Raw genomic sequence first — 18,349 nt, 5'->3', positions numbered from 1 at the left:
TATTGCATATTTGAAAGTTGCTAAGAGAGTAGATCTTAAAAGTCCTATCACAAGAAAAAATTTTTTATAACTATGTATGGGGATGGATGTTAACCAGACTCCTGTGATGTTTCACAATATGTGTAAGTATCAAATCATTATGCTATAAATCTGAAACTAATGTTTATATCCAAATAATACGTCAATTTAAAAAAAATTTTAAAAATTGTTGCAATGATGTTTATCAGATGATAATGAAATTTCATCTTAGTGGCAAATCAGGTAGTTGATTACTTATTTCTTTGAGCTTTTCTGTTAACTGAATATTTGAAATCAAACATAAGATAACATTTTCATTAAATGCATAAATAAAATACACACACACGAATTTCCATATATGCCCATAGACCGGAGATTAAAGATTATTATAAATTAACTGCAAAATACAATAGGATATGAGACATAAATTCTGAGTAGGATGGACAGGTGGGCACCCCTGTCCTGCATGTGATGGCAGGTATCCAAATGCATTTTTAGCTGAGCGTAGCGGTGGAAAGCCAAGCTGCTGGAGCTGAGATAGCTGCTGTTGTTATGGAGAATTTTTACTAAAAAGAAGCTGAGAAGAGAAGCAAGACATCCACTGAAGTTTCTATTTGAAAAAAAAAAAAAACAGACACTTCTCTTTAATTCCATGTCTTGCTGTCACCTTACAGATCCCTGGTAGCACTTGCGGTTGATTATGGTCTCAGGTTAATGATTAGCCCTTGAAGACACTTCCTTTTCAGCATATTTCTCAGAAGTTTCTAGTTTTCTGGAAGGGTTTTCTGTTTTCGTTTTTTTTATCTATATTAAACCTTTCAGCAGCAATTTGACAACCTGCTTTTATCCCTGTCCTTGTTTGATATTGTTATATTTTTAGAACAGAAAAAAAATTTCAGATTTTCTTTTTATTTCTGCCGTTTGTCATTTGTTGAGAACTAGAGAGAATAAAGCTGAGATGGTTAATTCTGAACAGTCACTTTCCTTGGTGAGGTTAAAGCCTAACTAGGGAGAAAGACATTTAAGCAGATATAAAACAGCGACATGTTAAATTCTTGTAAAAAGAGGTGTGAACGCAAGGGTGTAAGGGCTTGCAACAGGGCGACCCATCCTTTCCTTCTGTGATAGAGATGATGGTGATGGGGTTCAGGACACACCAGACCAAGATATGACACGTTGGTATACTGAGTATTTTAAGTTGAAGATGTTTGAGAAAACAGCAGAAGCAGGCAGGTCTCTCTGACGGTCGCTCACCTTCCTTCTCTGAAACAGGTCATAAGGCCGTCATGTGCAAGGTGTCCTCTCCCTCTACCCAGAGGAAAGGTGTATTCTTATTACCAAAGACAAAGGGGTAACTGAGAAGAATACAAACAAACATGCCTTGCTAAATTTCCCCAAGTTTCCTATGCTTACCTCCTGCTCTCTGATCTGTGTTTCTACATGACTGTCCTTTCTTCAAGCCTAACTGTTTCTTCAGGTCTAACTGTTTCTTCAGGTCTTCATATCCCTATGAGGGCTCCTGTGTCGCATAAAACTTATATTAAATAAATCTGTAGGCTGTCCTCTCGTTATTCTCTGTCAGTTTAATTTTCAGACCCAGCCAGGGACCCTAAGAGAGTTGATGAAAACATCTTTCCGCTCTACAGAGGACTTTAAGTGGAGTACTGTTGGCCAGGCCTCGAGGAAAGAGTTTGCCAGAGGGAAAAGGAGGAAACGGATGCCTCTGTTAATTTCACGGCCCTCATCTTCATTTGGGAGACTTTGTCTCAGAGTTTCTCTGCCCAGCTGCTTTCCACTTATTTGCAGCAGTCAATTCCTTCACTCTCTACTGCTAATCCTCCCTCCGTTCCTCTCACAACGGATAGACTTGGCTTCTAATCAAAGAGAAATTGAAAGTCATCAGATGGCAAATCCTTCACTTCTTGCCATAGGATCGACATACTCCTTATCTTATGTTTACCTTTTGCCACTTCCCTCTGAGTTCAGAGGAGAAAATAGTCCCACTTATTTCAAATGCAGATTCACATCATATATGGATTGCAAACCCCAGTTAGGAACTTCAATATATCAATTGTCCAGTCTTCCCAGGGGCCACTTTCCCTTGTTTTGTGGAAAGGATTCTTCCTGGAAAAATAAAATTTGGCCTAATAGTCTTTTTTTTTTTTTTTTTTTTTTTTTTGCAAACGGATGGAAAATGAGGTAATTATGCTTTTCTCTGGGATATTCTTCAAAAATATTAAATTTGTGTTTTTGGAAGTCATCCCTAGAATTAAAACTTTTGTTGTTGTTTTGGTTTTAGTCTAGACTTTTTCTCTGGAAGAAAAAAAAAAAAAACAGTTTAGGTATATTCAGCACCACCCATTCCCAGAAAACAAGTAACATTTTCCTATTTTTATGTTACTTCTTGGCCAAGGCTGTCTTAAGCTCCCACTTCCTTTGATCCTTGCCAAGATCTTCACTTTCTGTTCAGTACTGGCAAAACAGTCTCTTTAAGGTATGGAGGAGTGGGCTGTTGTGGCAGCTCGTCAGACAAAGAACAGTACTACTCAATTTTCAGTGCAGACACTGTGACAGTCTTCTTCCTAGTTTTCAACAAACAGACAGCTTAGGACCTCAGTTTTTCACAGAACTAGAACAAATAATACTAAAATTTATATGAAACCACAAAAGACAGCAAATAGCTAACATGATCTTGAGAAAGAAGAACAAAGTTGGATGTATCACATTCCCTAATATTAAACTATACTACAAAGTTATAGTAATCAAAACAGTATGGTACTGCTACAAAAACAGACACATAGATCAATGGAACAGAGAGCTTATATGATCAGTTAGTCTATGACAAAGAAGGCAAGAATATAAAATGAGGGAAAAGACAGTCTCTTTAGTGCGATGTTGGGAAAACTGAACAGTTACATACACAAAAAGTGAAACCGGACCACTTTCTTACACCATATACAAAAATAAACTCAAAATGTATTAAAGACTTAAATATAAGACCTAAAACCATAAAACTCCAGAGAAAACATAAGCAGTAAATTTTTGACATCGGTCATAGCAATATTTTGTGGATGCATCTCAGTGGGCAAGGCCAATAAAAGCAAAAATAAATGAATGGAACTACATCAAACCAAAAAGCTTTCGTGCAGTGAAGGAAACCATCAACAAAGCAAAAAGGCAACATACTGAATTGGAGAAGATATTTGCAAATGATATACCAAATTAAGAGTTAATATCTAAAATATATAAAGAACTCATATAACTCAATATCAGAAAGCAAACAATACAGTTTAAAAATGGGCAGAGGACTTGAGTAAACATTTCTCCAAAAAGAACATACAGATGGCCAACAGACATATGTTGTTTCATTTGCATTTCTCATGCAAATGAAAAGCACAATGAGATATCATCTCACGTCTGTCAGAATGGCAATTATCAAAAAGACAAAAAATAACAAATGTTGCTGAGGATGTGGAGAAAAGGAATCCCTTTAGGTGCTGTTGGTGGTACTGTAAATTGGTCCAGCCATGATGGAAAATAGTACAGTGGTCCCTAAAAAAATTAACAATAAAACTACCATATGACTCAGCAATTCCACTTCTAGGTATTTATCTGAAGAAAATGAAAATACTAATTCGAAAAGATATGTACATTCCTATATTTATTGCAGCATTTTTACAATAGCCAAGATATAGAAACAGCGTAGGTGTCCATTGATAGATGAATGGATAAAGATGTGATATATATAGAAAATGCAATATTACTTAGTCATAAAAAAGGATGAAATCTTGTCATTTGTGACAAAGTGGATGGACCTAGAAGGTGTTATACTAAGTGAAATGTCAGACAAAGAAAGCAAATGCTAATACTATGTTTTATTTATATGTGAAATCTTTAAAAAAGCAATTAAAAACAAAACATAACAGAAACAGACTCAGAGATACAGAGAATAAACTAATGGTCTCTGGAGGGGAGGTGCAAAAATAGCGAAGGAGATTAAGAGGTACAAACTTTAATTATAAAATAAAGTCATGAGATGTAATGCACAGTATAGGGAATATAGTCAATAATATTGTAATAACTTTGTATGGCGACAGATCGTCACTAGACTGCGGTGATTGCTTAAGGTATTGGTGATGCTGTGAAGATGCACTAGCAAACTATGAGACTTAATAATTGCTGTCTTTGCTTCTATCTTCTATCAAAATAATAATAATTAATAATAACAACAACACATGAAGATCTAGGATGCACAAACGAGCAGTCTAAAGCCCAAATAGTTTTAATATTGAGATAATCGCTGTTCTATTTAATTGTTAAAGATCAATGCTACTTTTTAAATTCTCTTTTACACTTAAGGTTAACTCTTATTTCAACTCAGCTTCTCCAACCCCTTTTATAGGTTGGTGAGACATGATCAGCTGAGGGTGTGCTCTTCTTGCGGGTATGCTCAGGTGTTCTAGCTCTGTGCTTTGGAATATGGGGCAGTTGGCGCTTTAGAAAATTGACTCAGCAAAAATAGAGGGGAAAAGAGGGTTGTGCTTTTACATTTGTACCAGGTTTTTCTCTAAACTGACAAGAACATATAGATGATTTGGAGCAAATTAGAAAAAGGACATAGAAGTAAATTCCAATAATGTGGAGTTTGTGACATCTTCATTCTTCATTTGCCTGATCTCATCAATGAGAAGAGATAAAGGAATAATTTATACGTGATAATTACTAAAAACAACAAAAAACTGAAACACATAACACATAATTCAATGATTATAACTACTTATCTGTGGTACTAATGAGGAACCGGTGTAGAAAATTCTTATGCTTCTCAACTTGTTTTGCCTCACAGTCCCCTTTCATGCTAATCAATAAAATGACAAACTCTCTTAGAAATTTTAAAAATTATTTAATCAAGTTGAGTAGGTATATTAAAAAGTATTGTAAGTAAAATAGTTTGTCAATATTTTACTGAATAACACTTCATTATGGAAAAATTTTTTATATAATATAGTGTTCTATATTGAAAATCATCTTTTTCCTATTTAACAAGTGAAAAGTTTTTGTGAAATGTATAATTTACCAGGCCAAAATTTGCTCTTTGTATTTTTCATAATTTTTAAGCATTGTCCTTAAGACTTGCTAGTTTAAGCAGAGTTGGTTCTATACTTTTCTCTTGCTTCTTTAAAACATGAAATGGTGCTATGATGGTTAATTTTATGTGTCAGTTTGGAGAGTGATTTTAGATGAGATTAACATTTAAATCTTTGAATTTTGAATAAACAGATTGCCATCCATAATGTGGATGGGCCCCATCCAATCAGTTGAAGGCTTGAATAGAATAGAAAGGTCAGCTTCCCTGAGCAAGAGAGAATTCTCGAGCAGACTGCCTTTGTCTGTACCATCATTTCTCCTGGACCTCTGTGCTGGCTTTCAGACTAGAACTGCTCTATTGACTCTCCTGGATCTGGAGATGGCTAGCCCATACTGCAGATTTGGCCTTGCCAGTCTCCATCATCCCCGTGAACCAGTTCCTTATAATATACATATATATATATAATTTTTAAAAAGATAGGCATGGCCCCTCAGTTCCCAGACTTGAGCCAGAAACCCTAGAATAAAGGGGAGGTGAGTCTCCTTGAAGGATCCCAGTACACTCCCAAAGACTTATGCTAGGAATCTTTCTCCCAGCTTTTCCAAAAGGGTCTTTTGACATTTTACTAGAGAAATCATGTACTGAGGAAAGGAAATAATTAGACCTTTTGAGGACTACTGGACACTGGCTCTGAATTGGTAGGTCCAAAAATTCAGTAGGTTCAAAATGTCTCTGTGGTCCACAAGTCAAAGTAGGAGCAGATAATAAATGTGGTTTAGCTCAAGGGGTCAGATGATAAATGTGGTTTAGCTCAAGACCTGCTCACAGTAGGCCCAGTGAGTCCCTGAACCCAGTATTTTCCCAGTTCCAGAATGAACAATTGGGAAAGACATACTCAGCAGCTGGCAGAATCCCTACATTGGTTCCCTGACCTGTGGAATGAAATTACAGTGGGAAGTAAATCCAGTAAAAACTCAGGGGCCTTTTACCTTAGTGAAATTTCTAGGCATCTGGTGGTGTGGAGTATGTCAGGAGATCCCTACTAAGAGGAATGAAAGGGTGTTGCATCTGTCCACTCCTCTGACTAAAAAATCATAGGCACAATGCCTGGTGGTCCACTGGGATTTTGGAGGTAGCATATTCCTTATTTGAGTGTACTGCTTTGGACCATTTGCCAAGTGACCCAAAAGGCTGCTGGTTTTGAATGGGGCCCAGAGCAAGAGAAGGCTCTGCAACAGGTATACTTATTGTACAAGGTGTTCTGCCACTTGGATCATATGACCATTCAGATCCATTGGTGCTTGAAGTGTCAGTGGCAGATAGGGATGCTGTATGCAGCCTTTGGTAGGCTCTTACAGGTGAATTACAGCATAGGCCCGTAGGATTTGATGCAAGGCTTGCCATCCTCTGTGGATAACTGCTCTCCTTTTGAAAAACAGCTTCTGGCCTGCTACTGGGCGTGAGTAGAGACTGAACACTTAACCATAGGAGACCAAGTGATCATGTGATCTGAGCCGACCATCATGAACTGGGTATTATTTGACCCACCAAACCATAAAGTTGAGCGTGCACAGGTGTATGTCATCATCAAATGGAAGTGATACACTATATGAGATTGGGCTGAACAGGCCCTGAAGAGTCAAGTCAGTTACCTGAGGGAGTGGCCCAAATGCCCATGATGCCCAGCCCCTTTACACTGCCTTCTTTCTTCCAGCCCACACTTATAACCCCATGGGAGAGATCCCTGTGACCAACTGACAGAGAAAAGAACACGTGGGCCTTGTTTACAGATGGTTCTACACAACATTCAAGCACTACCTGAAAGCAGACAGCTGCAAGATTGCAGCTCTTTCTGGGGCATCCCTGAAAGGCAGTGGTGAAGAGAACTCTTACCGGGAGCAGAAGTTCAAGGAGTACACCTGGTTTTTCATTTTGCTTGAATGGAGAAACGGCCAGATGTGCAATTATATACAGATTCATGGCCACCGGTTTGGCTGTATGGTTAGGGATGTTGAGGGAACACGATTAGAAAATTGGTGATGAAGAGAAGCCACTCTGAATGGGTGAAAAATATGAATAATTTGTGTTCTATGACAATGCCCACCAAAGGGTGGCCTCAGCAGAAAAAACTTTTAATAATCAAGTGGATAGGATGACCCATTTTGTGGATGCCAGTAAGTTCCTTTCACCAGCTGCTGTGGTCATTGCCCAGTACAGTCATGGAAAAAGTGGCCATCGTGGCAGAGTTGGAGGTTATGTCTGAACTCAGCAACAGGGACTTCCATTCGCCAAGGCCGACCTGGCTATAGCTGCTGTTGAGTGCTCAATCTGCCAGCAGCAGAAGCTAACACTGAGTCCCCAACATGGCACCATTCCCTGGTGTGGTCAGCCAGCTACCCGGTGGCAGATGGACTACATTGGACCAATTCCACCATGGAAGGGTCAGGGTTTTTGTTGTTGTTGTTGTTGTTGTTCTTGTTTTTTTTTTACCTGAATAGATATTTATTCTGGATACGAATTTGCCTTCTCTGCATTTAAAGCTTCTGCCAAAACTATCATCTGTGGACATATAAAATGCCTTATCCACTGTCACAATATTCCACACAGCATTGCTTCTGCTTACTCAGAGAATAAACATCATTCGAATTTGAGTAAGCAAATAAAGTATGGCAATGGTTCCATGTGATGGACTTTACCAGTCTTGCTATGTTCTCCACCATCCTGAAGCAGCTGGTTTGATGGAACCATGGAATAGCCTTTTGAAGACCCAATTATAGCGCCAGCTAGGTGACAGTACCTTGCAAGGTCTGGGCCAGGTTCTGCAGTCGGATGTACATGCTCTGAATCAGCATTTAATAGTGGTGCTATTAATCCCTAGGATTTATAGGTCCAGGAATCAAGGAGTGGAGGTGGCATTGGCAGCACTCACTGTTACCCCAGGGACCCACTAGCAAAAAGTTTGCCTCTTGTCCACATGACTGTATACTCTGCTGGCTTAGAGGTCTGAGTTCCAAAGGGAAGAATGCTTCCATTAGGAGTGGAACAATTATTCTGTTGAACTGGAAGTTAAGACTGCCACCTTGCCACTTTGGGCTCCTCATGCCTCTGAGTCAACAGGCAAAGAAGGGTGATAGCATGCTGGCCGGGGCAATCGACCCTGACTACCAAAGGAAAATTGTATCATTTTTCCACAATAGAGATAAGGAAGAGAATTTCTGGAATACAAGGTACCCCTAGTCCCTTAATATTATCATGCCTTCTGAGTAAGGTCAATGGAAAGCTACAAGAGCACAATCAAGGAAGGACTTCTAATGGCCCAGACCTTTCAGGAATGAAGATTGGGTCACTCACCAGGTAAAGAACCATGGTCAGCTGAGGTGCTTGTTGAAGGCAAAGAGAATATAGAATGCATAGTGGGAGAATGTAGTTACGCATACCAGCTATGACCAGGCGACCAGTTACAGAAATGAAAACTGTAATTGCCATGAGTATTTCTTCCTTAGTTATGAATATGTTTTTGTATGTTTCATATGTATGTACATATGAGTGTGCACACGTAGAAGCACAAAAACAGATTAATATTTAAGTTATAAGTTTTTAAGGAGAAGAACAAATATCATTCAAGAACTTCGTATCCTCTTCTAAGGAAAGGATTAGTGCATTTCCAGTTGTACACAAGAGAGTTGTTTCACGTTGGCCAAAGTATGACCTTGTTATACTTGGAGACTTATTTGGAGATTAAGTATGGATTAAGGAGATATACATGGGTGCCAAGATGAGAAGGGGTAGACTTATGATGATTAACTTTATATATCAACTTGGAGGATGTTTTTTGATGAGATAAACATGAAATTTGAGTAAGCAGATCTCTATCTATAATGTGGGTGGGCCTCATCCAAACAGTAGAAGGCTTAAATAGAACAAAATGACCAACCTCTCAAACAAGAAGGAATTCCCCAGCAGACTGCCTTCAGATGTCATCTGCACCGTTGGCTCTCCTGGGCCTCTGCCTGCTAGCCGTTGAATTAGAACTGCGTTATTGACTCTCCTGGGTCTGTAGTCTGCTGATCTGAACTGCAGGTTTGGACTTGGCAGTCTTCATAATCACATGAACCAGTTCCTTATAATAAATCAGTCTCTCTCCTCTCTCTCCTCTTCTCTCTCTCTCTACTCTCTCTCTCTCTCTCTCTCTCTCTCTCTCTCTCTCCTCTCTATATATATATATATGTAACCTATATATATATATCTAGTCACACACACACATACATATACATGTATACATAGGCATACATATATCCTATAATAATATTAGTAAGTCCATGTATCAAAATAAGTAATCGAAACCAGAAGTTTTTTGGTAAATGCAAATTCATTTCCTGTAATCACATGAGAGAAGTATGAGAAATAGTCATTGATTACATTTATACACAAATCCTGGTGCTATTAGATCTAAATATAACCTAAAAACCCTGAACAACACTTATTTGTTTGCTTCTTTTAGATTTAGAGCCAAGACTAACAGCTGCACCTTATAACTCACCAGTTATTTTTTGACAGTTATATCAGAATTACCAAGACTATTAAAACATTCAAATTTAGCCTTCGTTTATTGCATAAATCTGTACCAATATTATCTGAAGTGATACATGAATCTGAAACACCATTTAGCTGAATATCAAATGGTTTCTCTCAATAAAGATTACTCCTTTCTTTCTGAACAATGAGAAAAGGTAAAGAGCATGAATTATGGTGTCATCCTGGTCCTGCTACTTATTAGCTTTCGGTATGTGGACAAGGTGCTCTGTGTGCACTGAATATCTCATCTGAAAAGTGGAAATAATAGTGGTCTCCTTTGAGGGTTGTTAGTTGAAGAGAAAGCTTTCAGAGACAGAGTGGAGTGTGGTGAATTAAATAAATACTTTGGAGTTGGATGGACCCAGCTTTGAATCCACAGTATACCTCTTTCTAGCTTTGCAACAATGGCAAAATTATCTTGTGTTTTAATTACTTTTTTCTTTTTCTTTTTTTTTTAATGTGAGGCAACCCTTATTTGACCTCACAGATTGCAAGGACCTCGTCAGTTTACAATCTCTTATTTTTTTATTTTTTATGTCTACAGCACCTGGTCTTCCTAGGTGGTCTCCCATCCAATTACTAACCAGGCCCAACCCTGCTTAGCTTTCGAGATCAGATGGAATCAGGCTTGTTCAGGGTAGCATGGCCTTAGACACTTTTTTTTCTAAATGAAGGCAATATTTATCTCATACAGCTGTGAAAATTAAATGTTATGATACATTAAAAACAGATTAATTCATGTGTAATAAATGAAGGTGGTAATTATATTCTTAACAATCATTCAATTATTTGATTATTCAATTTTTATGTACAAATACATGACATTTTCTTTTACCTGATAGCAACCCAAAATATCTGACTTCAAAAATCTTACCTGAAAGTCCTCTCTAAGAATTACTGCAAAACCATAATGAATTCTAGCCCAAGGAGGAAAGGTATTTACTTTACAGATTACCAGCTACTAGGTCATATGCAAATAATATTTCAGACTTTCCATCTGCAAAATGGAAATTTTTGCTTACCTTATAGGACTTTTGAAAGGATCGAGTAAAATAAAGTACACCTAAACGCAAGCCTAAAATGCAAAGCATTGAACAAATATAGAAGATTATTGTTGTAATTATTATCGAATAGGACTAGTTGGTTATTTTAATAACACCTGCTTTCCAATAGACATTAATTCTTGATTTTCTTATATGAAACATTATTTTCTTCTTTTTAAAAATTATTAGACAATGTCAAAGTATTTGTGAATGTAATTCTTTATTACCAAATGTGGAACATACAACATAAAAATTGAAACTAAAAGGAAATGTGTTTTATAATTTTACTTTGCAAACGATCTCTGTGTTTCATCATTCCAGGTACCTGTGGTCGCCATACTGGGCTCAGGTGGGGGGTTTCGAGCCATGGTAGGATTCTCTGGCGTGATGAAGGCACTGTATGAATCAGGAATTTTGGATTGCACTACCTATGTTGCTGGTCTTTCTGGTTCCACATGGTCAGTATATATTTTAAATCTTAGTTTTATTATTCTAAATGTTTAGCATTTATCTACTTGAAACATTAGAGCAGGAAACGGGGGGATTTAGAAAACTGAACATTAACTTCAAATTACTGAAATGTTCCAGCTTGATGCAATAATTGGCTTCTTACACGGGTTATTTAAGGCAAATTTATACCTAATGATGACCCTTGCTATAAATTTACTCCCTTTAAGTCTGTTTGTAACTTAAAATGTAGTTAAACATAAAATTAAAAAGAAGTAGATTAACTGAAATAATTCTGTATAAGTGTCACAAAAGTGGAATAACATACTCCACCCATAATTATTTTAATCTTCCTATAATTTGCTGATTTGTAATCTTTCAGTGGTCATGCCTAAGTCTCATGATTCATTAGGTATTCATATTCTTCTTTAGGGCAAATAGAATGAATGCAAGATACCTAGGTACACAGAGGAAGGAAAACAGCTTTTGAATTCAGAAATGCAATAAATTTTGCTGATTTATATCTAACTAATTATGAAATTAATCCTGTAAGTGTATTTAAGGTCAGCGGAACTTGGATAGAGAATAAAAACATCTGTATGTACAACATTCGTACACTGTAGATTTGCCTTTTCACAAATAGATTTATAAAACATTTTTGAAGAAGATACTACACATTTTTTGGTTTGCCTACCTTATATAAGCACATCGAACATCAAATATTAGTCCTTGCTTAGATGTCTCAAATAAGAGCATCACCTTATGATAAAATGTCTGACTTTGACTTGCAAGGCTTTTTTAGTCACTCAGCCATGGTAAAGCTCATCTTTCATAATATTGTATTATATATATATCTAGCATTTTAAAGCATCTGTGCCTTCTGATCCTGTGAAATGGATATTAGCTTTTTTCATTTTTTAACTGAAGAAAACTAGACTCAGAAGCTAAGTGATTTATCCAAGATAACTAGCAGAGCCAGCACATGAACTCAGGATTTTGAGCCCCTATCCTAAAATTCTTTCAACTAAACCATAACCTTTTCTTGGACAGCTCTTTATTCTACATAGAGGTTCACATTTAAAGAACCTATAGTTTCTTAAATATTTTGAACCAAATTCTTTAGCTAAAAGCAAAGCCTAGAACCCTAGCTGCCACTTTCTTGGTATATATACCCTCAAAATGATTTATCTCTTTTGAAAGAAGGGTGTAGCCCATCAGTATTCTTTTCCTTGAAGGAAAGAGCAGGCACCTGCCTGTTTAATGAGTAATGTGATGCTTGGACCCTTAGATTAATTCGCCTACTCAAGCATTTGTTGTTATTCTTAGGGTGGTTTTCTTTCTCTGTATTCACTTTTCGTTAGATCTCTGTGGTCCATCACTGACTAATACATTACAAGAAGCTTACTTTCTTAAATTCACCTAATAAACACAGACCAGGCCTGGAGTGCTGATTGAGGGTATAAGAAATAGTGTGTGTTTGAGCTGTAGTCATTGTTTTAATTCTAAATTTAGGGCAACTCTTAACACCCTCCTCTTAGGGTTCTGAAAACAAGTCCTGCAAAATATGATTAAGAGAATTTTTAATGTTACAGGACAATCATTTAAATATTGTAGGGTACACATTCACATGTGCATTAACTTCTGCTCTATCCTTCAATGTCTAATTTCCTCAAAGATTAGACTTCTTTTATTTATTTCATTTCCTTAAAAGCTACTCATTCCTAAACTCCTTACAATCGATTTTCATGCAGAAAGTACCTAAGTTCCAAATATAATTTGAAAGAAAGTTCTTACTCTGCTTGACTTTTTGGGGGATTCAGGGAGGATGAGGCTGGGGATTGAGGCATTTCACACATTGACTTGTTCTTCTTTCCCTCTTTCTAGCCCCTTCTACCATGCCTTTTTGTTTTTATTACATCCTCTGATTGCTCTCTCCTCCATGTGTCCTCACTTGTTAATCTCACCAACTTCTACCACTTCAGTTATTATGACTAATAATTTAATTCCTCTAGAACATTAAAAATTAAATTAAAAATTGAAACTTGAGCACATTCCAAAAATTAATGGACCCCGAAAAGGAAAGATAACCTTAAGAGGTAATGCAAAGTAGCCACCAAAAAAGAGTCCAATACAAGATGCATTCCAGGAGTCATGAGTGAAGAGTGCTTGAAGAAGTAGTAGATATTTTATTTAATAGAGTAAAAATCTGTGAGAAGCTTAGCTTAGAACTAGGTTTGGAGATCTTTAGAGATTTTAGCAAGAATCCCCAGATGTAGTAAATATAGGGCACTATTGACCATGAAATTATAAATGAGAAGTGAATAGAAGGCAAGAGGAAGGATGGTGGGAGAATATAGAGCTAGCAGAGCTGTCTATTATTTCAAGAAGGGCGATAGAGGACCAGGGAAGGGATTTTGTTTTGTTTTCAGAATTTAAGGGACTTGAGTATTTTTATAGACACCTGAGGTGAAGGAAATAGTGTAGAGGGATAGATGGAAGATAAAGAAATGGATGGATCATAATTAGAAAAAGATTCAGGCAAAGACAGGACAGGACAAGATACATGGAAAGAAGAGATGCTTCCTAAGATGGAAGAAACGGTGGTCGGGATGATTCATGTTGACAATTCTCTCTTGAAAAGTATGGGTGAGAAGGTAAAAAGTTCAAAGGAAGGAGTTTGGAAAAAACAAATTACACTCTGTGTTGTGTAAGTTTTATATTGCGCTGATACATGACCATTACGTGGCACAAATGAGGTAATGCGGAACTATCTGGAGAAGCCCTGGACCTCCCAAAAAGCTTTTTACAATCGCAAAAGGGAATTTTATGTAGGACAAAAGCTTCCCTTGTAACTGCTACCACCTTTGTGATAATTATTTCTAAAATTATTTTTGGATGATACTTGTTATACATTAAATATATGTATTAGCTAACCAGGGGAACTGACATGAGTGAACTAGGAGACTCATGATCGTAATTCCATGTTCTCTCGCTCAGCTCAGTTCTCTTCCTCTGTCCAGCTATTCATTTGTAGTATCATGAGAGGCTATTGGATATTGAATGCCATGTTTGTGTGTCAATTACCTTCTAAAGAGAAGTGGGAGCAGCTCTGCCTATGAGCCCAATTCATTAAACTGACTAAAATGGAATTCAAGAATGAGAACTTTCAGCTTAATAGTCTGAAGAATTCCTGGAATATTGTAAAAGAAAATTTTAATTTTAACAGAAATTGTCACATGAGTGGTGACAGGCAAAAGATCAAGAGCTATGTGGGAGAAAATACATTGTTTGAAATGGGGACTATTCTTGTCTTAGTCACTAATGAATCTCTCCCATTTATTAAATTTTTAATGGCTAAATGAAGACTTGTGTAAGTAACTACATTTTACAGAACAATTAATATAAGGATTTCTGTAGAGTTTCAGGATATCTGCTTCGCAAATGTTGAAAGTCTTCTCAAGTCATTTCAAATTTTAGTTGCAAATGAGAATCACTTCTGGCACATTAAAGCACAGAAATTCTAAATGTTTGCCCCTGAAGATTCTGATTTGGCAAGTCCTTGGGGCTCAGACACTGATATTTTAAAACATTGACTATGTGATATGGAAACAGAGACTGAACTGCGAATTTCTTGTTCTCTGACATGGTTTAACTTTAAAATTTTCACACTTAACCTAAAATGCATTCATATGGAGAGAATGAGATGTCCCATCATATAAACTTGTTGAAAAATGAGAGGCAGATATTTTCAGATTTATAGATCAATGGAAGACCCTTTATTAACTATTTAATAATTAACTATTTTATTGTTTACAGAAGCCCTGTTATGTCTAAAATACTTAGATTTTGAAATTTAATTGGTTCAGTTGGGAGTCATTTATTGGAAAGAGGTGAAAATTAAGGTTTAACTCTAGAGTTGCAAATTGGGGTGATGTTTCTGTGCTGTAGATGGTAGTGTCCACAGAAGCCAGTAATAACAGAATCTTGCTTTGGAGCAACCAAGGAAACAAAGAAAGTAAAGAAAATTATTTAAGGAAAACTGACCAACTGTTCTATCTTTAGTTGTCATCAAAGCCAAACCCCAAGTCTTGGATGTCACTACAGTGACATCATGAAAAATCTGTCCAACTCACACTCGTGGATTCTAAGGAATATGGGTTCATAAAGTTGAACAAACAGGAATACCAGACCACTGTCAATGGTTGAGTGTATTTAGGTCTTACTGTCTCTCTTAGGGCTTGTTTTCTCAGGCTGACTGCTTCATGAGAGGGAAAGAGAGACAGAAAGGGGCGAGAGAGACTGCCTGAGTAAATGAGTTTACTTCAACCTTTGGAAGCAGAAATGACTTGCCACCTGGAACAAAAAGAGAGAATTGGGCTGACATCCATATACATTTTGACCTCTTAAAAAGTTCTACTTTTGAAACTGTGGCACAGAATCTACCTTTTGAGCAGTCCCCCAATCCAGTGGAAGGATTTTCTTAATCTAGATCCAGTGGCTAACATTGGGAGGAGAGGAAGAGAAGAGCCTTCAGATCTTGCTGGAGGCAATCCACGGTACTTGATAAAATTATAAGTTGACTCATTTAAAGACTTAGTAAACATAGAAGGGAAGTCTTAAATAATATAAATGAGAGTTGAGTAATTACATCATCCTGCTGAACAGTTAGTTAGAAATGACAGCTTACAATAGCAAAATGATCATATCATTTCCTTTTCACCTACGTTTTCGAAAAAAAAAATCATTTTGTGACTAAATTGATTTCTGTTGACATTAAGTGTTTATTTGATTCTTTGCCTTATTTTTACCCTGCTTCATTAAGGAAAAGATTTAGTATGTCTTGTTATAAAATAGAACTGGATCACATACAATAAAGATAGAAGTGAAAAAAGATGAAAATAAATAGAAATGGAAATTAGATTAAAAATTCATGCTATAACCGATATAGCTTTGGGAGACATGAGACACAGGCTTGGGTTAGGCATTCTAGAATTCAAGGCAAAATCTAAACTATGTACAAGTATATAATAAATTAAGGGAAAGCCAATGGCCCATATAGGTAGAAATTATTCTTGATAATAAGATCAGTAAAGAACTCCTTAGTGTCCTCATAAAGAATGAAGCATATCCTAAACAGTTCCAGAATTGACCAGTTAGAAGCTCAGAGGAATGATTTATTTTCCTGTTTTTATTATGTCCTTAAATATAAACCAATATCTTTATACCACCATGTGGCTTTATTGAAATATATGATGCAGTCCAGAAAAATAAGATCTTTGTTGATTTGAGTGAATCATGTGATAGAACTTGGAATAGATGGACTCTGTATCTCTCAAGCAATATAAGATGTATTGTTTATAGATATTTGGTGATTATACCAAGCTTGACTTTAGAATAAGTGCATTTGATTTATCTTTATCACATGCTTGTGGAAATGTTAGGAATCCACTATGTATAATAAAGATCTTTAAAGAATTTTAAATTTTTTTTTTTGCAGAGCATGTATTCCATTTTAGGTCTATCATCACTCTCCATGTGTTAACTTATAATTATTCTCAATTTGTTTCCAAAGAACTCCAAATCCAACAAGAAATTCTAATTTAATGTGAAGAGTAAATAGTTTAGTCTCTAAGAACTGTAATCTTATTTAAAAGATTAAAAAAAAAGTAAAGCCTATCAGAGAAGAGGACAAATTTTAAATTCTAGTTCTTCTGTTATTAATTGGGGAACTGTGAACCTATTATTTTAATTGTGCAATTCTCTCTTTGCTCATCTTAAAATAAAAGAATTGAAAGCTCTTGCAAGTCTTCAAGACAACAGCTTATGAGCAATTAACCAATACAGGCCTAGAACATAGCAGAGACCCAACAAGAGTTAGCTTTTTCCTCTCCATGAAGAAAAGTTAAGCCATTATGGCAGTCATCTTGATTCGAATGTCAAGAAAACAAGAGATTAAAATATGTGCTCTTTTCTCTTTGATTGGATGAAATGATGGAGTATTTGTTTCTTTCATTATTTTGATCTCAGTTCAACAGTTCAAAAAACTGTGCTTGCCATATACCATGTGTTTACTAGTCATTGAAGCTAAAACAGATGAACAAAGTTTTCCCGTAGGAGGCCACAGCTTATTAACTCTCTTAACTTATTAAGGGAGACAAATAAGTAAATTAATAATGAATATTCACTATAAGAGCTATAGTTCTAGGAGTATTGGTTCATAGAAAGGAGGGTGGTAACTTAATGTTTATCATTCAAATATCAAGTACCAAGGCACAAGGTAATTTCTAGTATCACTGGAAGTGGCCAAATGGCTAATGGCCAAGAATATTCGTAAGAAAGCATTTACCTTAAAGACCTATTCCTCTCCAGGATTTCACCATCAGATTTGTATACTCAGAAATTTTGAGATCTACAGCTGGCAAGGTTTGGGATTTTGTCTAATTGGCCAGTGGACAATTAAAAACCACATTTGTCGGCATTAGGTATTCACAACAATTCATACAGCACTTTTTCTACCTGTTGAAAATCATCATCGAAAGTCAAATTGTCTGATTGCTTGACTAGTATTATACCCAGACGAGTCAACTTATTTACATGGCTCACATGTTTTATCAGTCTCTTATAGTCTGATAGTGATACCCCATCCTGGAGACTAGATGGTAGACATCCTCCCTTCTGGACCATGCATGGGAATTTCAGTTTTGCCTCTGAAACCTCTCCTTCACTTTGCTTCCATTGTAGACCAACTACTTTCTAACTAATGCATTCTTTCTTTAAATGGGTTAATATCATCAATCAGATAAATAAGTTAACCAACTCTTTCTATCATTCTTTATTTTTCTGAAGACAGAGAGTGCCTACTTCCTTTGCAGACTATGTAATACCCTTTATCTTTACGAATTATCTTTTGTTTTCTTTACAGGTACATGTCAACCTTATATTCTCACCCTGATTTTCCAGAGAAAGGGCCAGAGGAGATTAATGAAGAGCTAATGAAAAATGTTAGCTATAACCCCCTTTTACTTCTCACACCACAGAAAGTTAAAAGATATGTTGAGTCTTTATGGAAGAAGAAAAGGTCTGGACAACCTGTCACTTTTACTGATATCTTTGGGATGTTAATAGGAGAAACACTAATTCACAATGTAAGCTATAGCTCAATCTACCATCCTTTTGC

At 36.4% G+C, this 18,349-nt stretch overlaps 1 protein-coding gene and 1 pseudogene across 3 annotated transcripts in view; one reads left to right on the top strand and one right to left on the bottom strand.

Annotated features, from left to right (window-relative positions):
* PLA2G4A (phospholipase A2 group IVA) overlaps positions 1-18,349 on the top strand; it is a 117,991-nt gene that overhangs the window by 64,741 nt on the left and 34,901 nt on the right. For all 3 annotated transcript variants that reach the window (XM_039881225.1, XM_039881226.1, XM_039881227.1), the window contains 2 exons: positions 11,047-11,183; positions 18,095-18,317. In XM_039881225.1, the coding sequence (XP_039737159.1) occupies positions 11,047-11,183; positions 18,095-18,317 (360 nt within the window). The remainder of the gene's footprint in view (positions 1-11,046; positions 11,184-18,094; positions 18,318-18,349) is intronic.
* LOC120617867 (uncharacterized) lies at positions 10,218-10,336 on the bottom strand (annotated as a pseudogene).

The sequence above is a fragment of the Pteropus medius genome, unplaced genomic scaffold (assembly GCF_902729225.1).
Source record: "Pteropus medius unplaced genomic scaffold, Ma_sr-lr_union100, whole genome shotgun sequence".
Lineage (NCBI taxonomy): Eukaryota > Metazoa > Chordata > Mammalia > Chiroptera > Pteropodidae > Pteropus > Pteropus medius.
The sequence above is the reverse complement of the archived record's forward strand: the minus strand, read 5'-3'. Positions and strand labels throughout refer to the sequence as shown.